The sequence below is a fragment of the Typopeltis vanoorti genome, chromosome 7 (genome assembly GCF_054136105.1).
Source record: "Typopeltis vanoorti isolate ZY-2024b chromosome 7, IOZ_Tvanoo_1.0, whole genome shotgun sequence".
Taxonomy (NCBI): Eukaryota; Metazoa; Arthropoda; class Arachnida; order Uropygi; family Thelyphonidae; genus Typopeltis; species Typopeltis vanoorti.
The window spans coordinates 117,746,426-117,770,509 of NC_143555.1; the positions used below are offsets into that span (position 1 = coordinate 117,746,426).

Here is a 24,084-nt window from a genome sequence, read left to right on the forward strand (position 1 = left end):
TCTCCGCACCATTGCCATTATCCGATGTGACGTCTTCACACTTTGTGCAATGTGGTCCCTGAATTACTGGTCCTTGTCCACCATCACTCCTAGATCTCTCATCTCCTCTACGTCCATTAAAGTTTCCTTGATGGGATGCAAAGTATACACCTTGCATTCCATCGAATTGCTTACCAAATCTCAAAACCTTATACTTTGCAACATTGAACTGATAATTCCACTTCCCTGTCCATTCATGCAATCTATTCAAGTCCTCTTGTAAGGCCATAATATCCACTTGATTCTGCATTGCTCTCCCCAGTTTTGCATTATCTGCAAACAGCTGCATATCACTAGTTAAACCCATCCCAATATCATTAACATAGAAATTGAACAACAATGGCCCCCAAACTGACCCCTGCAGCACACCACTAGTGACCTTTCTCTTTCAGGATACTGCACCACCATATACAAGGGTGGTCTGTAAGGTTCTTGGCCTCGACCATAGACGGCAACACTATCGGCATGATTTTTTTTTTCTAAGTTTTGATCTGCTGTGATTTCGCACACATGAAATTCTCTGAACAGTGCTTGGAGCATTTTAACAAAACAAAAACCAATTTTGTGTGTCGATTTATTATTATGGATGAGACATGGATTCACCATTACACATCAGAATCCAAACAGCAGTCAAAACAGTGGACAGTAGCTGGTTGTTCAGCACCAAAGAAAACAAAGTCAGTTCCATTAGCAGGAAAGGTCATGGCATCGGTGTATTGGGATGCTAAATGCATTTTGTTTATTAATTATCTTGAACAGGGTAAAACAATAACTGGGGAATATTATTCCAATCTTTTAACCAGACTAGACGAAAAAATTCGTGAGAAAAGACCCAGTTTGCAGAAGAAAAAAATCATCTTTCATCAGGACAATGCACCTGCCCACAAAGGTGTTTTGGCAATTGTAAAATTAAGGTACCTGCACTATGGTTGTTGGAACATCCATCCTATTCCCCAGATTTGGCTCCCTCTGACTTCCATCTCTTCCCAAAACTAAACCTCTTCCTCGCTGGTCAGTGTTTTTCTTCAAATCAAGAGGTGATTGCAGCTGTAGAGGGATATTTTGCAGATCTTACTAAGAACTGCTACAGGGATGAGATAATGACACTGTAGCATCGCTGGAATAAATGTATTAGTCTTAAGGGAGATTATGTTGAAAAATAAAAATAATTTTGAAATTATAAATTCCTTTTTTCATTGTTAGGTCGAGAACTTTTAGACCACCCTTGTACAACTTTCTGATACTTATCTGACAGCCAGTCACTGATCCATCTCAGAAGTCTGTTATCCAATCCTATCTGTTTCAATTTATTTAAGAGTTCGTCATGTGGCAGTCTATCAAAAGCCATTGCAAAATCTAAGTACACCACTGTATATGCATCTCCCTTGTCCAAGGTTTTTGTCACCTTGTTATAGTTCATAAGTAAGTCAGTAAAACATGATCTCTCCTTAACAAACCCATGCTGATAACCACAGAGAATACTCCTGTTATCAACCCATTTCTGTATCCTAGCTCTCACCAATCTCTCCAGTACCTTCACCACAACTCCAGATATACAGATCAGCATATAATTTGAAGCAACAGCTTTATCACAACCTTTATGCAGTGGAACAATTTTATTCTCCTTCCATTCCCCTGGAACCTGTGCTGATGTAAGACTTTTATTTAACAGGCATGCCAATGCTACTGCTAATTCCTAATTCCAAATGAGTTGCAAATCTTGATAAAAAGGCAGAGGAGAGGTAATATGATATACATATTCAAACACACACACACACACACACACACACACACACACACACACACACACACACACACACACACACATTGGTAAAGGAAATTATTACATAGCACAGGAGGTAGATAAAATGGTGAAATCTTTCAATATATAGTAAAAAAGAAGAGAACAAGGGATCTACCCTATCCTACCTGACTACAGCCAGACAAGATACACAGTATTATTATTAATATTATTGCTTTCAATATCGTCTAGAATTGGAGGAAAGACGAAAATGACTCTTGTAAAGAGTACATTAGACCAGTTGTTCTTAACATTTTAGTAGTCACAGTTCACTAAGTATCCTAAAATATTTTCATGGCCCCCTAATTTGTAGTAACATAATAATAATAATAATTAAACTTTTTTTTTTTTAAATAGTGGTTTTACTTACTGATTATACTGACAACTGTGTTATTCAATGCTATTTATATACAGGAGTCTATCGGAGTTGATTTCATTGTTTCGTTTTAATATTTTCCATCATGGAAAATCCCTTTTCACACAAATATGTAGAAACAAAAGGCAACAAATTTTGAATGGCAATGGTAAACAGGTGCGAATATTCCCTCTGGATATGCATCCAAAATTGGACCAAACTTTTCTTATTGAAAATGGAGATCAATTCCAGTAGTGTTTTATTGTCCATTGGTTATAAATTTGTATTTTCACAGTTATAATATGGATCCTGAATCCACAATTTTTTACAATCAAGTTCATTATTTGGAAAATTTTTATCAAACTTTTCAATTAATCTCTGGAGATTAATTGACATATAATTAAAGAATTTATGTGTAGTTTATCAAATTTAAAATTGTAGTCTTAAATCATTTGCAAATAGTTCAGAAACATTTCAAAAACATCTGAATATACTCTTTGAATCCATCTAAGCAGTTTTATTTTCATTGTCTCTATTTTACCTAGCATAGTAAAAATGTTAGACTGGATTTCTTGTAAAGATAAATTTAACTAATTTAGAATAGAGAAAATATCTGCCAAAGGGCAGAAAACAGTCGCATGAATTAATGTGAATTAAGAGCATTTGCTTTCATAAAATTTATAACTTTGACAGCAACCATCATTACTTTGTATAATTCCTTACTCATTTGTTTAGTAACTAGTTATCATGTATGAAACAATGAGCAACCATTATATTAGAATTTGCAATTTGTTTTATTCAAGACAACAACGATATGATGACTTTCATAGCAGCTGCACCATCTATACAGATTCTCACACTGTTTTGCCACTGCAAGTCATTGGACGTGAAAAATGAATTTATTTTGTTAAATATACTTTCGCTTGTTGTATCAGTTTCTATTTTTAAACAAAACAACATTTCTTCAAATATATCTTCTTTATTATGGTCAATATATGATCCACGTCCCAAACAGATATTCTTGTTGGAAACATCAGTTGATTCATCTATTTATAGCAAAAACCACGAGAATTTTTAATATTTTGAATTAACTGCTCTTGGAGATCGTCCACAATCAGTGTAGTTGTATGACAAATAATATCTTTTGACATAGGTATTTCAATGATTTTATTAGCCTCTGATATTCCAAACAGTTCCTTGTAAATATTAAGCACGCATGGTTTCAATAAACTTTCGCCTATCGTAAAGAGTTTCTTGATTTTGCAATATGCAAAGCTGTTATAAATAAAGCTTTAACTAATGATTTATTTCTAACAGTTATTGCATTCATGAAAGACTTCTGATTTTTCAGTTCAATCCATCTAATATATGTTATTGATTCCCACCCTGTGCAGCTTGCAGCTTGCACACCAACTTATCATGTTGTAATCTATCAAATGCTTTTGCAAAGTCCGAGAACATCACCATACATAAATTTTCATTATCTAACATATGCGTTACCTTATGTTAAAATGCAAGTAAATTGCTAAAGCAAGACCTGTACTTTACAATTTCATGCTGACCATTATAAAGAACTCTATGTCATTAACCCAATCTTATATTCTGTTCCTAACCAATCTCTCCAAAACTTAACTACAACTACAGTTATACAGACTGGTCTATAACTGGAAACTTCTGTCCTAGAACTAAGCTTATAGAGTGATACTATTTTGCCTTCTTTCCACTTCTTAGGAATATTAGTCACTACAAAACTTTCATTAAATAAGCAGGTCAAGGGCACAGCTAACTGTTATGCACATTTCTTAAAAATATTCAGTGATATGCATCCATTCCCACAGCCTTATTAACATCTAACCCAATCAATGCCTGATACACCTCTGATTCTTTCACTTCAATCCTCCTAATACTTATCCTTATGTTGAATGGCATTATTTACACCAGTATGATATACACTGATATAGTGATCAGTTATTAATTCCACTCCCAATGCTGCCAACATTACCACCAGTATTAACCTGCCATAATTATTTTCCCTCTTGCTTGCCATAAATCAAAGAATTCACTTGCCCTGATCAGCCAATCTCCTCTCGTTTGGTATCTTTTCCTTCTTCACCGTGCTCGTCATCTTTCTAGCTTGCAGTTTGTACTCTTCATGTATCTAATAGCCATCAACTGTTTTGTACCTCCTCCATAACTTTTTCTTTTCCAACACAGCTTGCTTGATTTCACTATTCATCAATTTCACTCCTCCTCTATTTAGTTGCTTCACCTTTGATATGCAGTTATACATTGCTTATGCTGATACTACCTTATAAACTTTCATGCACTGTCAACATCTCTTCTGCACAGCTCATTTACCCAATATATTGATGCTAGTTGACTACAGATCATCCTATAATCATCCAGTTTGTAATTCCATGTGTCCTTTTTTTGAGAGTAACCTTTTCTTGTTTCACCACTTTCGAAACAAGTATCTTAGCAGTGTTAATACCTCATTAACAACTACATCTTGTGAAGTTTTCACCAAATCTAACATTCTAAAACTTCTATTTGCTTCGGTCACATGCTGCTTAAGATATTAATCCTTTAGAAATTAAACAAACTCAGTCTCCTTGTTTCTGTATGTTATATCTTCCTTTGATTGTATATTCCCGTAATTAAAGTCTCCCATCAAGATCACCTCCTTTTTACATGCCCAACCAATTTGTCTACATTCTCTAGCCTATAAGAGCATCCTATCAGATACTTGCCTATTAATTTCAATTTCATACAAGTGTTGTGTGAAAATCTATCAACTTCCATATTTTGCAGACACAATTCCACTGTAGTCATTAACAGCTCCTCCTCTTCCTCTTTTTACCTTCCTATCCTTCTGGAAAAGTTTATATCCTTCCATTTCTATTCCTGATATCACATCATCTTTAGACAACCATGTTTCACTTATAATGATTATCTTTGAGCATACTGACTCAATCAATGCAACATACTCAGTTCTTTTATTTCAAATACTCCTTATCTTTGAATACAAAGATAGAAATCACTGTGTCTTTGTGGCCATTCTATGAGACAAACATTCTCTACTGTAGTCAACATACAACCTCTCTCTCTCTTTGGTAAACCACTTCCATTTCCCTGATCCTGATTGCCATTCATACCTGTCTCATTATTACCTTTATTCATTCCATCACCTTGCCCTGCCACAACCACATTTTTAACTCTCATATACATCTTCCTCCTATCATACAACTTGTTCTTTTTTTTTGCTATCCAGCCTCACAAGTACCCATTAATCATAAGCTACATTAACTTCTTGATTTTGTGTCTTCTCAGAAAACAATAGCCTATCTAAATGTCCACCACCAAATCATTCAGATGCAATCCATCATCTTTAAACCATTCCAACTTTCCTTCAAATTCACTCCACAAATTCAATCCTCTTTGTCTCACACAACTTAGCCATCTTCCTATTCATTATTTCTGCTCTCCTTCTCAATTAACTATTGTCATATCTGGGCAACATACTAATGACTTTTCCAACAACAACACTATTATCCTTTACCTCAGGCAACAACTTGTTCAAGTCTCTATCAACATTCCTTTTTTCACAATCATAGTGTGAAAAGTTTGCAAGAAGATTTCCACAATGCAACCATTGTGGAAATCTCCTTGATCTTCATGCTAAAGCTTTCCATGCCCCACATGCACATTTCTTTATGGAAGCCATTTTCAGAAAGCAGAAGCAGTAGCAACAAACAAATAAGAAAACACAATAAACAAACAAAATTCCACTGACAACACTAGCAAATTTTATTTATTATTTATTTCAGCATAGCCCTGTGCCTATAGAAGTTGGATGGGAGTTTTAAATGTTTTTTGGAATGAGTTAGCTATAGTGGTGTTCACTATAGTGAGAGTCAACTGTATCAAGGAAATATAAGCTTTGAGCTAAATCTGAATTCAGACTTTATCTAGTTCAGTTATGAAAATGACTAGTTTTTCTTTACATACGAGGTTTCCAAAGGAAGCCGCCCTTTCACAGAAACAGTACATGATGAGGTAGCTTCTCCAGCTTGATTTTTGGCTATGGCAGTATATGTTCCTGCATCTTTAGGGAAGGCTTCAGTTATAACCAATGTAGCTTTGTCTCCATCAAAGTGTAACTGCAAAGAAAATTCAGTTAAATATATTTCTGTCTACATCAAATATTTACAATTTAAATATTGGAAATGAAAGCATCTAAACTACAACAGCATCATGTTAAAAAAGACCAATATACTTAAGCAGAGCAGTAAAAATATCATTATTTCTAATCACAAGAAAGTATTAGAAGGAATATATACAAAAGGAACGAAACATTCATTAAAGATAAAAGTTTCATATGTTATACAGTTACTTCTTATTGTACTGAATTTTTTAAATTCTAACTATAAAAGGTTGGCAACCCAAAAACACTAATCCAGAAGCTAAACATGATACTCTTTAAAGATGATTCAGGTATCTAATAAATAAAGTGGTGGTCTCACAGCAGGTCATGAAAATCATCTCTCACCTGAAAAAGTCTCAAAAATATTCATGCGCCATTGTGGGATTCAAATCTCTAGTGTATTGGTAGCAAAATGAAGATACTAACTACTTGACTATTCAAGCTTTAGAATAGCACTGATATCACAGCACTTCTGGAACATTTTGATAGTGGCTTATTTTATTTATATATTTATTACTGGAAGTAGTATGTATTTATTATTATTGTTATTATTTTTTTTTTTGTGAGTGAGATCAATAGATCTCACCCACAAAAAATAATATAACAAATGTATGATATAGTGAATGTTGACTTCACAAAGAAGTTTGATTTCTTACAAGCAGCTCCACTATATAGACAACCCAAATGAGTATAGTAGTTATTATTATTATTATGGCACTGGAACCTCCAGAGAGTCTGAAGACTCATCATGGAAAGTGCAGACTATCCATATAACATCTATTGTGCCTCTTGCTGAATGCATTCACTGACAAACTACTCGCAACAAACTATGGCAACCCATCTCCGTGTAAAAAATCTAGTCCACACCACCTTGCTAACCATACTCTTACTCAATTTCCATGGATGACTTCTTGCCATCTACCCCCCCCCCTTGCCAAGAGCTAAAAAATTTCCATTTCCTCTATATCAATCCTGTAAACCCTTTTAATAACTTAAATGTCTCTATTATATCCTCTATCTTTTTTTGCCTATCAGTCAACTTCTACAACTCAAAAATCTTCACTGTAGCACTTAGCACTGCAGAGAGAGAGGGAATTCCATAAACTATTCAGCATGTTGGTCAGTGGCATCTGAATCCCTCCACCACTTTCTCGTTACTAAGAAACTCAGGCAACCAGATCTATGCAGAGTATCAACATGTAATCTTATAAAGAGGAATGATAAAATTCCTATCTCTGCATACTTCGCTGGCCAAGTAATCCTATAACCTACTTCAATTACTTCTGCAATATGTCCTGTGAACTTCAACTTCCTATCCACCAATACCCCCCCATCTCTATCTTTATCAAATGGAATACAATTCCCCTTTAAGGGAATTATATCCTATCCTTCTCATCCATCCTAGGACAGGTTGAGTCCCCTCCCAATGAGGGGTTTCTGGCATATTAATGCAGCCAGTTCACTACTCTGGCACATCCCTAAAGGCAATATTCATGATTGTAATCCATGTGTGTGTGTTCACAGGTTCAGTTTGCCTGCTGTCCAAGACCGGCTAACTTGACTATGGCTGATGAAGATCCTTCAGCTCCTCACGTCGTCGATGGGAATCGAACCTAGGACACTCCTTCCCCAGGCATATGGTTGTGAAGCGCATAGCCACTAGGCTAACTGCACAGACAATGGAATTATATATACATCTTAATATTTTTTTGCCTCAAAATGCATAACTTTATGCTTTTCCACATTAAAATGGCATCCATTGCCTTTTGTCTATACTGTCAGCCTATTTAAATCAAGTTCCTCATGATTTTACCTTGATCAGGATTAAACACCATTATAAATTGATTACTGAATACCTCAACAATGTCTTCTGCAGCAGTTACTATTCTACTACTTTCATCCTATTATGATCATTCTTCCTTCTTCTTGCCACATATCTAAAAACTCTCTAGGGTTTTTCTTTGCCTGATTTACCAATTTCTGCTCATACTCTATTTCTGTTTTCCTTACTAACTGAGTCACTCTCCTGGATTGTTCTTTATACTCTTCATGTAATTGATTATTACCATTATTCATCTTGTACTTCCTCCAAAGTACTTTCTTTTTCCAGGTTTCATGCTTAAGCTCCACATTCATCCATTTTACACCTACCTTATTCAACCATTTGGTCTTCAGAATACATTCACACATTGATACTGTTATGTATTTCTTCATCAGTTCCTAAGCAGTATTTATTTCATTACTGCTCAACTCCACATTCCATGCTATAGCTCTAAGCTGTCTCCTAAGCTTGTCATAATCACTAGCCTTATAATTCCACATATATCCTTTCCTCATAAAAGTCTGCATATGACTAGCCACAACTTAGGTGATCACTTCATGATCACTCTCACCAACTGAAGGAAAGTGTGAAACCCCGCTCACAATTACACCCTCTGATGAAATGATCAGATCTAGAACTCTCGATCTTTGCATGCCCTCCTTTATGTGCTGCCTGAGATAGTTATCTCTCAAGCACTCGAGAAATTCATTTTCCTTATTCCCAAATGCTATGTCTTCATCCCATTCTATACTGCCATAATTAAAATCGCTCTTAATAATTACCCTTCCTTTGTTCACTAATCCAAGTTGTTTATACATTTCTTCATCACCATCCTCCACATTACCAGGCCTATAGCAGCATCCAACTAAATATGTCTTCCTGTCAACCACCACATTACACCACACTGCCTCATAACCATTGCCACTATTTCCCTCTTTCATGTCTACCTTATGTGGACTTAATTCCTCTGCTATCATCAGCAGTGCTCCACTCCTTTCTTGCCCTTTCTATCCTCACAAAAAATACTTCTGTATCTTTCTTAACTGTATCCTTTCATTTCTATTCCTGTTATTATATCACCTTCATTCAACCATGTTTCACTTATTCCAATGATTTTGGGGTGAATAAATTCAGTCACTGAAACCATTTCATCCCCCTTATTTCTGCTACTTCTGGCATTTGTAAACAAACACAGCAGTTCACTTTTAGGTCTACAGCCAGTCCTAACCAAGCCACATGTTGGTTGTGATTTGCCCAATCACCTTTATTACCACTTACCACATATATGTACTCAGTCTTAACTTCCTCTTATTCCACCCTTTTAGTCCAAATACAACTAGTGAGACTGTATGCATTGTTCAGTTAGCCTTGACAGCAACATTCTTCTCACCATGTGATTAGCTGCAATAACAATGGCCAGTACCCCACCACTACACATGTGTAAGCATGTGTGCACAAAGCCACAAGCAACAGTCCTTTGAAGATCAAGTCAGTGGAAGTGCCACTTCTTCAAACAAGCAGAAAATCTGTAAGTACATTTTTACTAAACTTTGTAATAAAAGGGAAATGTAGAGAAATGTAGGGAGGACTCTATTTGAAGCATAGTATTAAAACCTTAAAACCTTGACTGCAATCCAAAATTACAAATGCAAAATAAGAATCATGGAAAAAAATCCTCTACTGTTTCAACTGCATCAAATCCTAGGAACTGTGTGTGTGTGTGTGTCATCATCAACTATTAAAATTATTAGAATTATCAACTATTAAAAAAAAACATAGGCTCTTATGCTAAAAACTTAGCAGAAACTGCAGCTATTATGATAAACAGGTTTATTCCTGATGATGCCCAATCAACGGATGAAGAAATCCACAAAAAAAATTCTGACAAAGAATGGAAAGACACAGATACTCCTAATGATGAAATCATATCTGATAAAACTGAATCAACATTAAGATCCATGAATCCAAGAAAAACAACTGGAGAGGATGGGGTAACTAGCAACAAATTCTTAAGAATGTTTCTTGAATTCCCCAAATTTATAACAGTTTACACTAAATGTCTCATTAAAGAATAATTTTGTTCATTACGGAAATGCTCTAAAATTATACTGGTAATCAAACAGAGACAAGTAGCATCCAATGAAAGTAGTAAATACAAGGCATGGTGAATACAAGGCAAAGATAAACTGAGAATTAGAAGAATGAGCAATAAAGACAATATATATACACCAGAGCTATACCACCATGTTGTACCTGATTGAAAAATCAATAAAATCTAAGAAAAACCAACAAAAGTTAAACAGAGTTCAGTGTTTTATAACTATATGAGTAATTAAAGGATTCACAATATTTTCTGAGACAGCTTGCATTATTGTCAGTCTAACACTGATCTTCTCTTCCTGAAAATGCAATTCTGTTTTATATTATACTATTACTCTTATTATTACTATTATGTGACACCTCCAAGGACACACTGCAGGAGTGCATTCCACTCTGCCACACATACATCTCTCCATCTCTGCTACCACTTAATTCTCCTATGTCACTGCTACCATCAACGCCATCTACTGCCAATCAAAACCACCACCACTAAGTATTTTTTTGTGTGTAAATTGTGTATTCTCATGACCAATTTATCTATACATGGCATGAAAAACCAAAGTTTCTCGGAAAAAAGTCTTCTGAATGATAATACAATGTAAAATAAACATTAATCCAAACTGCTATGAACTTCTGCTTCACTATAGTAAGTGGCCTCACCCAGCAAAGAAAACATATATTAAGGAGAAAGAAAGCTCTGAAAGTGATGAATACCACATATTCATCACTCATATACACTGAATATACACTGATAAGAGTAAAAAAAAATATCAGTTGTTCTTTCATAGAACAATGCACACAGTTCATTGTACAATAACATTGCTTTAGACTTCATTTCCTCAGTTCTAACAACCAAGCAGAACAACTTGCAATAGTTTATTCACTTACATATCTCTGGGAATTAGAACTCAACACCACTCGTCCAAAGGCTGCAACAATTTGCAGCGACAGTAGAAGGACTATACACAGCATAAAAATCCAGAGCCAGCATTAATAGAGCAGACAACAAATCTGATCAGAGGACAAAGAGCACATCAGAATGGATATCAAGAGGCTGCTTAGACGAATAAAAGAGAATAGTGTGACATGAAGGGTAGTAAACATGTTGCCTAGGTATGACTGTCATGAGATGAGATGGAGAGCAAAGATTATGAATAGTATGTTGGCTGAAATGTGTGAGGAAAGGGGAGTACAATTTGTTAATGTGTGGAATGAGTTTGAAGGATGAAGTGAACTGTATGGGAGTGATGGACTGCATTAGAGTGGTTATGGTGTGAGTCATTTGGAGAGAGGCTGTTGCTGGAAGGTAGAGAAGTGAGTATAGAGAATGAATCAGATCAAGTGGGAAGTGATGTGCAAGAGAAGGAGAGTATGACAGGAGAGATTTAAGAGATGGTTATGAATGAGGAGGTAAGCGGCATGAGTATGGAAAATGAGAGAATGGGTGTGTAAGATGAACAGGGAAAACAAGGAGCCTCGGAGTGGACAGGGGTACACAAAGTGAGAAAGGTGGATGCTCCAAGAGAATGGAGAGCATGTGTAGACAGGAAAGGAATGGGATGACCTGGAATCAAGAAGAAATAGTTAGATTTGAAGAGGGTTCTAAAATGGCCCCAGTCGAGCATGGAGAGATCACATCGAATGAGTGTTATCAGTGGAACTAGCTATAGATCAAGGAATGAGCTGTTGTGTTTATATACAAATGCTAGAAGTGTAAGAAGCAAGGCAGATGAAATGGTTGCACTAATTCAGTCTGTTCACCCAAAAATTGTTGGAATAAGTGAGACATTGTTAGATGAGGACGACATCCTGACAGGAAGAGAGATGGAAGGATATGATGTTTCGTGAGGATAGAAGGGGTAAAAAGGGAGGGGGGAGTGCTACTCATGATAGTGAAAGAGTTATGTCCATACAAAGTAGAGATGCAAGAGGGAAATGGTGCCAGTGGTTTTGAGGCAGTATGGTGTGAGACAGAGGTGAATGGAATGAAATACTTGGTTGGATGTTGTTACAGACCAAGAAATGTGGATGGTAGTGACTATGAAATGTATAATCAAATAAGAAAATAGTGATCATTGTGGCGATTTTAATTATGGCAATATAGACCAGAATGATGAGATAGCAACTGGAACTACAAAGCAACTACAAAGACCAGCAAGGTGGGTGACTTGGTTGGTGAGGATAGCTAAAGAGAGGTTTGAACTGCAGTTATCTAATGAAGCCAAAAAGAATCCTAAGGAGTTCTTTCGATATGTATCCAGCAAAAGAAAGAAAGAATGATTATGGGAGGATGACATTGATTGGAGAAAACGGTATAAAACGGTTGCAGAAGGTGCAGTGGAGAAACTTAATGAACAGTTAATAAAGGTCTTTCAATCTTGTGAATGTGACTTCATGGAGAGATTGAGAGCAGTTGAGGATGGGGAAGAGAGACTCACTGTAAGTGAACAAGAGGTGTATGGCGAGTTAAGCACACGACTATGAGACTTGATAATATATCACCATGTATTCTGAAGGAATGTGCCAGAGAGTTGATGCTGGCCTTGACATTTTTTTTTTTTATACGAGTCTTGGATATGGTCAAGTTCCTAAGGAGTGGAAAGAGGGCAAGATTGTGCCACTACACAAAGCAGGTGATAGAACTCAAGCATCAAACTATAGGCTTATCTGTGTATCAGGTATTGTAGTTAAGTTGCTGGAGAAGCTTGTGAGAACTAGGAACAAGAACTGGGTTGACAACAATAGTATTATCTTTGATGGACAGCATGGATTTGCTAAAGAGAGGTCATGTTTTTTAGTAATCTACTTATTATTACAATAAGGTTACTGCTTCCATTGACAGAGGAGAAGGATACACAGTAATATACTTAGATTTTGCAAAGGCTTTTGATAGATTACCGCATGATAAGTTGACAGTCAAACTGGAGTAGTTGGGTTGGATATTAGATTGGAAACTGGCTATCTGATAGGTATCAACACATTGTATGGGGGAGCGATATCCAGGAAAAGGAAAGTTACCAGTGGTGTGCTCAGGGGTCTGTTTTAGGGCCATTACTATTTGACTTGTATATTAATGATATTGGCGAAGATTTGGATGGAGATATTCAGTTGTTTGGATAATGCAAAGTTGGGATGAACCATGAAGAGTAGAGAAGATTATGTGGCCTTACAAGAAGACTTGAATAAATTGAGTGATTGGGCACAGAAATGGGTATGTGAGTTCAATGTTGCAAATTGTAAGGTTTTAAAATTTGGAAAAGAAGATGGGATGCAGAATTTATGCTTGGTGAGGATATATTGTTGCAGGTAGATGAAATTAGAGATCTGGGGATGATAGTGGATAAGGATCTGAAATTTAGGGGACACATAGCCAAAATTGTAAAACAACACAAAGGCTTCTGGGAAAGATGTGGAGGACACTGACGTGTAGAAGTTGGGTGATTCTTGTTCCGTTGTATAAGGCTTTGATTGGGCCGCACATGGACTATTGTGCTCAGATTTGGTCAACTGGTTTTCAGAAGGATGAAATATTGGAGAGGGTCCAGAGGTGACTGACTAAGGTAGTTTCTCATCTCTAGAATGTCGAGTATGAGGAAAGATTGAGAAGATGCAACTTGCAGAGTCTAGTGGACAGGAGGAGCAGGAGATATGTTAGAGACCTACAAGTTATTAAGGGGTTGTTATAGGATCAATGCTGGAGAGGTTCTACAGAAAATAGTGGCAGATCAGTGGAGAACCAGCGGTCATTCCTGGAAGCTGTATAAGGAGGATATGAATAGGGGGTGAGAGACAGGTTTTTATCATGCAGAGTTGTGAATGATTGGAATGCCTTGCCTGAGAGTGTGGTGTCTGCAGAGAATTTGAGTATGTTTAAAGCACGGTATGATGAACTGTGAGTTTGATAAAAGGACCTCCTAGATGAGTGACTCCATGGAGTCTTGGTAATAATAATAATAATCTACTCTAGAGGGATGGGATAAGTTTTGCTAGGTGAGGGGGTGTTATGTCTTATGTGTCCTCTCTCGTTTTACGTTATTTCTTTTATCTTCTATATTATCGTTTCTTAAATTCTATGCTTTATTTGTCTCACTTACATATCAGAGATTTCTTTGCCGACAAATTTATTTTAAGAACGACTGCGCCAGCCGGCAACTAATTTCTGATATTCAAATAGTTAACATTGATTAACATAGGGATCACGTGATGTGCAGTCATGGTTCCCTCCTCTCTTTCCTTCATGGATTGTTTCCCCTCCCTTACTCACACAGGTCTGAAAGTTTTTATAAGTGGTAACTGAGTCTCAGAGGAACAGAACTCAAGAACTTTTATATAAAAAGAATACATTTATTAAAACACTAGTATGGATACACTTTTGTATAATCATTCAAGATACACTTTAAGTAAAAATATCAATGCTAAGTTACCTTCTTTGAACTAAATTGAGAGTCTCAATCCCCCTCCCCTCTTTAGATTAAGACATCTAAAATTTCAATCTTTATGCTTAGGTAACTCAATGATATATCTCTGTCTTATGATTAAGCTCAGACTCAATTTATCCGTAATGCTTAATGCTCATTTTCTAAGCACAATTAGATATAAACTTTATACATGGCATATCAAACTCTTTCTAACTTATATTCTAACATAGAAAACAAATTTCAATTCTGCAAAGTCTCTATGCCCCACATTTAAGTGAAGATCAGGCTAACATCTAACACTACAGCAAATAGCTTCTTCCTGACAAACAGTTCGAAATTTAGGTTCCCTCCTCAGCACAAGCTTGGAATGGCACTGGCTTACTTGACACAGACAATTAGTCCAAACAGTCATTAAGGCACTATGGGTAAGATAATGTATGGAGCTCCTCAAAGCCTTGGCTCCTTTTCCTTTTGAGGTTTACAATTCTAGAATATATATGAAAGGGTTGTACATTACCATCTTGTCTTTCACTTCCGATATGGCCAGACTTCCATATTCCCTAGCCACGTGTTTCTATGGCCTCTGCGACTTACTTATGCTTTCTTCGAAGGTTGCCCTTTGCTGGATTTACATTGGTGTGGTTCACCAATGGCTCCTCACTGAAATTCTGACTTCATTCTTTAGGTAGCTTTATTCGGCCCGGTTACAACAGCAACCGGGCAATTGTTGCTGGGCACCGGCAACAAGCTTCCTCAGCTATCCAGGCTTGGACGGGAACACAGGAACAGAAAACAAGAGAGCATTTGAGTCTCGCGCTGCGCCTTATATTACCCTGCGAGCGCCCTCTCTCTCGTTGACTACGTCACATATTTAGCTACGGCCGATTGGTCACCTCAACTCTGAACTGTTTTAACATGGTTCTAAAACATAGATCTCTTAAGCACATTTAAAATCAACAATTTTGGTCCTGAAACACAGTTTTCCTTTGCTTATTTTACAAGGACAATATTAGTTCTAAACACAGATTTCCTTAGCTTATTTAATGTTAATAATCTCAGTCGAGTTGATATACCTTTGAGCGAATATATATACAGTACTCCCTTAGCCCTGTTCCTGGAAGTATAAGGTCCTTATCCTTAGGTTTTCATTGTCTCTGTGTTGGGTCAGAAACAAATTGGCTTATGGATAGTGAGTCAGCCCTTTTTCCGACACAACAGGGGCATACTGGAGTATCAAGAAATGAGAGTGAGTGGATCAGCTGGCTAAAAAACCAACTATAAATGAATGAATGGTTAGAAAAAATTTATCAAAAGTGCTCAAAATCAGCTATGAAAATAATTCCAGAAGAAATAAGTATAAACTGGGAGAAGAATGGAAAACTTCTAAAAGCAGATCAACAGCAAAAGAATTCATGCTGGATATCAGAAGCACACTCTAGATGAAAATAGATGCTATCTCTCCAGGTTTAACCACACTACTAATGGGGCATAGAAAATTAAGACACTACCTGGGGCAAATTCTCTATGCTTGCTGCGCAAGCTCATTACTTGAGAAAGAAGTAATATTTATTTGTTAATTAATGCATAGATTTATAAGCATTCCATTTAGGCTTTTATTTTTGTAGACAGAAGACGTCTTAAGCTTGCACGGCAATAATTGAGCTTTGTGTTGTGTATCGAAGGCTGATGCTTGCTCGGTTGTGTGAGCTTTCAGGCCTGTGCTGGATGAAATCACGCTGCAGCACTGTGATTTCATTCACACGCATAGCCATTTACGCTCCCTTCACTTTGTCTTAAGCACAGGCTATACGCAGTCAAAGTAGCTCTAGCCAGTGAGCTTCACCCAGCCTTTACAAGTGTGCGTGTTGCTTGGGAAAATTAAGTTACACTCAACGTTTTATGACAATGTTATTGACCAGTTCATAAAGAAGAACCATAGGGTAGAATTTGTATTCAAGTAGCTAAATTGAAAAAGATAGAATATCATTTGTAAAATAAATATTGTATTTGTATGATTAAATGTACATAAATATCTAAATATATAGTTTTAAATGGTCAGTAATTCATTATTCTGCTAATCAGACTTCAATCACACCTCTCACTTTCCGAATGACAACAAGAGCAAGCGTGAATTTCAAGACCAGCATTCACCCCTGAACACTACCTACACAAATTCAATATTCTGGAATTGCCATTATGTCTTTGTTGTCCACACCTTCAACAGAGTACTGATCGCTTATTTTATGATGTCAGCTACTGGATTCCATCCGGACACATGACAAAAAAAGAACCCAGGACAAAAATTATTACTCAAAATTATTTAATTTTGCCAACAAGATCAACTTACAATCATTGTAATGTAATATAATGTAAACGAGTATATGTAGGAAGCATTCTACAGACAGTAGGAAGCAGTATTTCATCGTAGCAGTTGAATACAGGTGGTATGGCAACATAATGAGAATCAGTGACTTTCAGAGAGGTGTCATTGTGGACTGTTGCATTGGTGGCATGTCCATAAATGCTATTGTTGCTTAACTGGAGCATCCAAAATCAATGGTTGGTGATGTGATAAACAAATGGAGATGTTCTGGCATCACTAGTGCAGGAAAACACTCAAGGCAGCCACCGAAAATGACTGACGGGAACAGGAGGGTGCTAAAATGTGTGACATACAAAAACCAGCTACAATTAGCACAGACCATCAGTGATGAGACTATCTGTGCTGCTACTCTTCTGTCGAAACCCAGTAAATGGAGTTCTTTTCGTACAGTATTAGTGCACCAGTAATACCACGTGAGCACTAATACTGTATGAAAAGAACTCCATTTACTGGGTTTCCACAGAAGAGTAGCAGCACACAAGCTGAACATCACAACAACAAACAAGGCAGCTTTTCTGGCTTACTGTGGGTACACGTGTTGTACCCACAGTAAAGTTTGGTGGTGGAGGAGTAATGGTGTGGGGTGCATTCAGCTAGTTTGGAGTGGGACCATTGGTCGTTGTCCATGGTTCCATGAAGGCAACTCAGTACCTTGATATTCTAGATAATTAGGTGCTACCTACACTGTGGAGTTTTTATGGAATGGACCAGTGTTACTATCAAGACGACAATGCCCCATGCCACAAAACTGCAGCTGTTATGGAAAGGTATCAAGAGATGGGTGTTAAACGACTGCCCTGGCCTGCATAGAGTCCTGACCTCATCCCCATCAAACACCTGTAGCAAGAATTGGAGTGGCAATTGAGGTCCAGAGCAGCACATCCTCAATCTTTTGTTGAACTCAGTGATGCTTTGATGGAGGAATGAAGACAAATTCCACCTGATGACTGCCACACACTGGTGAAAATTAAGAATTACAGACATGCAAACACAAGAATATTTCAATATTTGCCAAATATTTCAGTCTGAAAATAACAGACTGTCTTCAGTGGCTACATAGGAACGGTTTTTAACAAGGTGGAATACCGACAATTGATCATTCAAAAGTAGAACGAGCCACATGATGTTACATTGCTAAGCATTAAAGAGAGGAAAAATTTCATCAGTGTGATGATTAAATTATAGGTATTAATTCACAATTTCATATAATAATCTTAATTTTAAAAAAATAATAATAATAATAATAATGTGTTATCCTGATTAAATTTTCCTATTTTTGGAAGAGAAAGAGGAATATCTGTCTTGTGGATTTTAGATAGACCATAAAATCTAGGAGGTCTTGCGAAATGTGTTTTTAGCCTTTCTATCCTGTCTGCATCCAAACTTATCACCTCATCTGGAAGGGAATTTAATTTCTTCAGTTGCCTGTTGGTGGGATCTTGATTAAGTTTTTGGTACATTCACAATCACGATCCCACCAACAGGCAACTGAAGACATTAAATTCCTTTCTAGATGAGGTGATAAGTTTGGATGCAGACACGATAGAAAGGCTAAAAACACATCTCGCAAAACCTCCTAGATTTTATGGTCTACCTAAAATCCACAATACAGATATTCCTCTTCATTCTAGTGGACTGTATTGATTCACTTACTTATTGCATAGCCAAATATTTAGTGAAATTATTAAAATCACATACAGGCAAATCATGCTCTTTTTTGAAAAAACTCTTTGGATTTCCTAAATAAATTAAAAAATATCGCATTACAACCTACTGATCTTATGGTGAGCTTCGATGTAGAATCTCTATATACTAATGTACCTCTCAAAGAGACTTTACAATTACTTGCTGACATCTTCCCACAAGACATTATAAAATTATTTGATTTCGTGATGTACTCTGGATATTTCTTGTGTTGAAACAAATTCTACAACCAAGTGGAAGGAACGGCCATGGGAAGTCTACTTTCACCTGCTCTAGCCAACATCCGTCCTCCTCATCCATTCACCTTCAGGTATTCTAACAACAACAACAACAGTTTACAGAAAACCCATTTTCACTGGACAGTGAAATTCTCAAACAATCTGCTCATCATCCTTATCAAAAAACAGGAATCATAAAATGTTTAATCCAATGAGCTAGAACTAATTGTTCAACTCCTCATGAATTATAAAAAGAACTTTCAACTATCAAACATCACATGAAATTAAATGGCTTCTCCAAAAAAAAGTACACAACATCTGTTCGATTCCTACAATCTGATCCAGAACAACAAAGATTCAATATGTCGAGTTCTGATTCCATACATTTCCAGGATTTCAGAACCAATTTCAAGAATTCTGAAGAAATATGATTTAACAGCCACTTATATACCTATTAACAAAATATCCACCTATTTCCCTCTCTCTTCTAAAGATAAATGCTCAACTATGTCTCTGCCTGGTGTGTATCAAGTTCCTTGTAACTGAATCTGTCCTACTTTGGAACAAACAGGACGCTCTATAGAAAAAAGAATTCAAGAATATCAATCATACATTCAGCACAACAAATCCGATAAGTCTGGATTGGCTCAGCACAGGATAGAGACAAGCCATAACATCCTCTGGTCCAAGACTCGCCTTCTACACAGATGTTGCTATAAATTTGAATGCCTATTCAAAGAGAGTGCTGAGGCCTTACTTCAACACCCTAACTTGAATCAAAATGACTGTATATCCTTATCAAAAATATGGGAAAGTTTAATCAGGATAACACATTAATTTTTTTTTTTTTTTAATTGAGACTTTTAATCCCTACATTAGTCTAATGTTATTTATAAATTAAGATTATTATATGAAATTGTGAATTAATACCTATAATTTAATCATCACTCGGATGAAATTTTTCCTCTCTTTAATGCTTAGCAATGTAACATCACGTGGCTCGTTCTACTTTTGAATGATCAATTGTTGGTATTCCACCTTGTTAAAAACTGTTCCTATGTAGCCACGGAAGACAGTCTGTTATTTTCAAATTGAAATATTTGGCAAATATCAAAATATTCTTGTGTTTACGTGTCTATAATTCTTAATCATAATGTCACAAGTGTCTCTAAAGAGTAAAAAACACTGGTGAAAACCCTCCCTCAAAGGATGCAGGAGGTGATCAAAATCAAAGGTGGACATACCCAATATTAAGTTGTGCCTGCTTGTATCAATTGTAAATTGCTAAAGTGTTCAGGCAATTATTGGTAGATAGTGTATATACTCACAGATATAAAAATAAAAATGAAGTATAAATGTTAATTAATTAGTTACTTACCATATGTAATATATGCATTGTATGCAATGGAGAATGGAGAAAATTAATTACCTCCTGGTAGGGATACTTACTAAGAGAAAATTCCTTTTTCTTTTTTTTTATTATAAAAAGATAAAGATCAATCAATCACTCTGTATCAACTTGTTTTTCTCTTTTGAGCAATATGACTGCTTTATCCAAATATTACACATACTAAAATTAGTCGGAACACTAAATTAGCTGTATACAAGACAGTGTTCAAACCAGTTTTAACTTATGGATCTGAGAGCTGGGTCAGAAGTAAAAACACTTGACCAAAGACTAGAGACCACAGATATGAGAGTCCTGAGAAAGATTATAGGCATGAACAGATGGCATCAATGGCAATATCATATTAAAAATTAGGATATTAGGAAAGAACTTGACATTGCCAGCATCCAGGAATGTGTTAGCAGAGCTAATCTCAGGTGGTATGGTCACTTAAATAGAATGGGCGAGGAAAGATTAGCAAAACAAGTGTTCTCTGCCAGGTTGGCAGCAAAACGACCCAGAGGAAGACCAAGATATAGGTGGATTGATACGGTACAAAGTGCTTTAGACGATAGAAATATAAGATCTGATAATGTTGGAGTCTTGACAAGTAACAGACTGATTTGGAGGAAAATTGTAGATAGGAAATTAATAATGATGTAATTTTTTTCATGTAGTACTATCATATCCTGTACACCCCTTGAGGGTACATGGCAGGAATTTGATGATGATGATAAAATGACCGGAAACTGTGGAAAATTTTCTTAGTTTCTGAATTAATTTGCTTCAGATTAAATTATTATTAGTTTAGTCAGAATAGTTCATTTGTAGTAGGAGGGTTTAACATCTTCAAATATAAACCTAATCATAAGCAGAAACAAAGAATTGCATCATATATTCATTTGCTATAATTAGAAAAACTGCTATATATAAAATATCAAAAATATCAATACACAAAAGTAAATACCTTTATGTCTCTCGTCTCTTTTAGTGACCTGTTGTTGTGCAACCAAGAAACTTCAGGCTCAGGATGAGCTTTAATTCTGCATTCTAACCTTAACTTCTGACCAGCTCTTGCCATCACATTTGAGAGAGGAATAATAAATTTTGGCTGTTCAACTGGTTCCAAAGCTGAGAGAGAGAGAGAGAGAGAGAGAGAGAGAGAAAATTTATTTTTATTACTTTATTATATAATGAAGTAATAAATTCATATTCTAGGATTAAAACAGATATGAACCTCAGTGGCATAGCATCAGTGACGCACGTTCGCTAACTGATAGAACCAAAGTTCAAATCTCATCAGAGTGTTTTTCGAGCTATGTTTAGCCTGCCTGCCTGGTTGGTCGAGTGGTTAGTGTATCTATTCTCCAGTCAAAAAGCTGTGGGTTCGAATCCTGCCATGGGTATGGATGTTTGATGTTTGCGATTGTCTGTGAAAATACTAGTGGTGGTGGGCAGAAGATGGCGTTGGTGTAGGTGATGATAATGACAGTTGCAGTTTGTTGTAGTTGGTGGATTGAGTGGTGGAGACAGAGAATTGTGGTGCAACAATCAGTCTTTGGACTCCCTGGAGGGTGACATAATAATAATAATAATATTCTTTAATATTAATTATTTAGAAACGAATACTGACTAGTTTTTGCTAAAACTAAAACTAGTGGCCACAACAAGGCTTTAAATAAATAACAAAAATTTCACAGTGCTTTATTCAAAAACCCTGATGAAGCCACCAGTTTTAGTGTGAGAAAAACTAGTTGTATATTAGTTTCTAAATAAACAACTAATATAAAAAAAAAAATCTGTTTTAATTTAGTTGTGAGAATTGAGTGGTGGAGACAGAGAATTGTGGTGCAATGATTAGTCTTTGGACTCCCTGGAGAGTGACATAATAATAATAATAATATTCTTTAATATTAATTATTTAGAAACTAATACTGACTAGTTTTTGCTAAAACTAAAACTAGTGGCCACAACAAGGCTTTAAATAAAGAACAAAAATTTCACAGTGCTTTATTCAAAAACCCTGATGAAGCCACCAGTTTTAGTGTGAGAAAAACTAGTTGTATATTAGTTTCTAAATAAACAACTAATATAAAAAAAAAATCTGTTTTAATTCGATGTTTTTAGTTGTGAAAATTTCTCAAACATAGACATGTATATTACTGCAAAATAAGTGCCTTAACTCTTTGCATATAAGACAGTGATCTCATATGCTCAATACATAAGGCACTTATTTTGCAGTGAAATATATATACCGTATTTTTCGGATGATAAGACGCAGCCCAAATTTATCAGACGATTTTTAGAAAAAAATATTTTATTATATAAAGATATTTACAAATTCTTATTTAATTTATATTTATTGTTACAATCATTTGTATCAGCAATATTCAGTTCATCTTCACTCTCGGTACTATCACTGGTCTCGTTAATGTCACAGTTCATATTACTTTCGCCTGAACTACTGTTGTCACTCCCCTTCAAAAACTGCATCATCTTCGGTACCATCCATCATATTACTTATCCCGCATTTTTTAAATGACTTTATAATCGTCTCTTCTTTCACAGCTTCCCATGAATTTTTCACTCAGGTACATACTTCTGAAATTGTTGGCCATTTCATACATCCTGTTGCTGTAACATCGTGATTTGGCTTTGCCATCCATTTGTTCCACTCTTACTGCAAAAAATTTTTGAATGGTTTATTAACAGATCCATCCAAGGGTTGTAAGTGACTTTTAAGGCCTCCAGGAATGACAGCTAATTCTGTATTCATTTCTTTTAGAAGCTTCTTGGTGGATTCTGTTTTATGCACTCTGAATTGATCCCACACTAACATCGCAGGCTTTTTAAACAATGCACCTGGACGTTTTGCCCACATCTTTTGTATCCATAATTTCATTCCTGTTTCATCCATCCCGCCTTTATCTTGAACATGGATAATAATGCCACGAGGAATTTCATCTCTCAGTAACGTTTTTCTCTTGAAGATTAAGATAATGGAGGGAGGTAGTTTTGTTCCTTCTGCAAAACAAGCTAAAACTACAGTGTAGTGAGTTTTTTCATGCTCTGTTGTTTTGATCACTATTGATTTGGTGCCTTTTGATTATACTGTCCAGTTTGAAGGAACATCAAAATTTAGAGGCAATTCATCCATGTTTGCAATTTGATTAAGCTCAAAGTTAAAATTCCTTCTTGCTGATATGACAATTGCATGGAATTCTATAATTTTAGCTTCATAGTCAGCTGGCATTTTTTGGGCTAGAGTGGTTTTGTCTGCATGCATAACCCATATCTTTTCATAAATTTAAAGCACCAAGACGGTGATCCAGTAAAATCTAAAATTCCAATAGCAGTTGCCCATCGTTTCACTTCAAAAATTATCATTTTTGTAGCAACAAATATTCCCATGTTTCGATGATTTGTTACTCAATTTTTCATTTGTACTTAATAATTCTGGCCATTTTTCTAGGTGCGAACGGAATGTTTTCTTGTGTTAACATAGCAGTTTTAATTGTTCCTCTTGTTTTCTCCACTCGTGAACCATTTTTTCTGTTGGTGGTGGACAAAATGTCTTTCTGCTGCTCTGTTTCCATATTATTTTGCATAATTTATCACATTTAATTTATAACTCACATTATATGAAAGTCTTT

General features: G+C 36.0%; 1 protein-coding gene across 3 annotated transcripts in view; it reads right to left on the reverse strand.

The window, feature by feature from the left end:
* The window catches only part of LOC150104992 (uncharacterized), a 768,027-nt gene that overhangs the window by 315,371 nt on the left and 428,572 nt on the right, over window positions 1-24,084 (reverse strand). For all 3 annotated transcript variants that reach the window (XM_090395452.1, XM_090395451.1, XM_090395453.1), the window contains exons 25-26: window positions 21,399-21,562; window positions 6,204-6,355 (exon numbers count right to left, since the gene is read on the reverse strand). In XM_090395452.1, coding sequence (XP_090251578.1) covers window positions 6,204-6,355; window positions 21,399-21,562 — 316 coding nt within the window. The remainder of the gene's footprint in view (window positions 1-6,203; window positions 6,356-21,398; window positions 21,563-24,084) is intronic.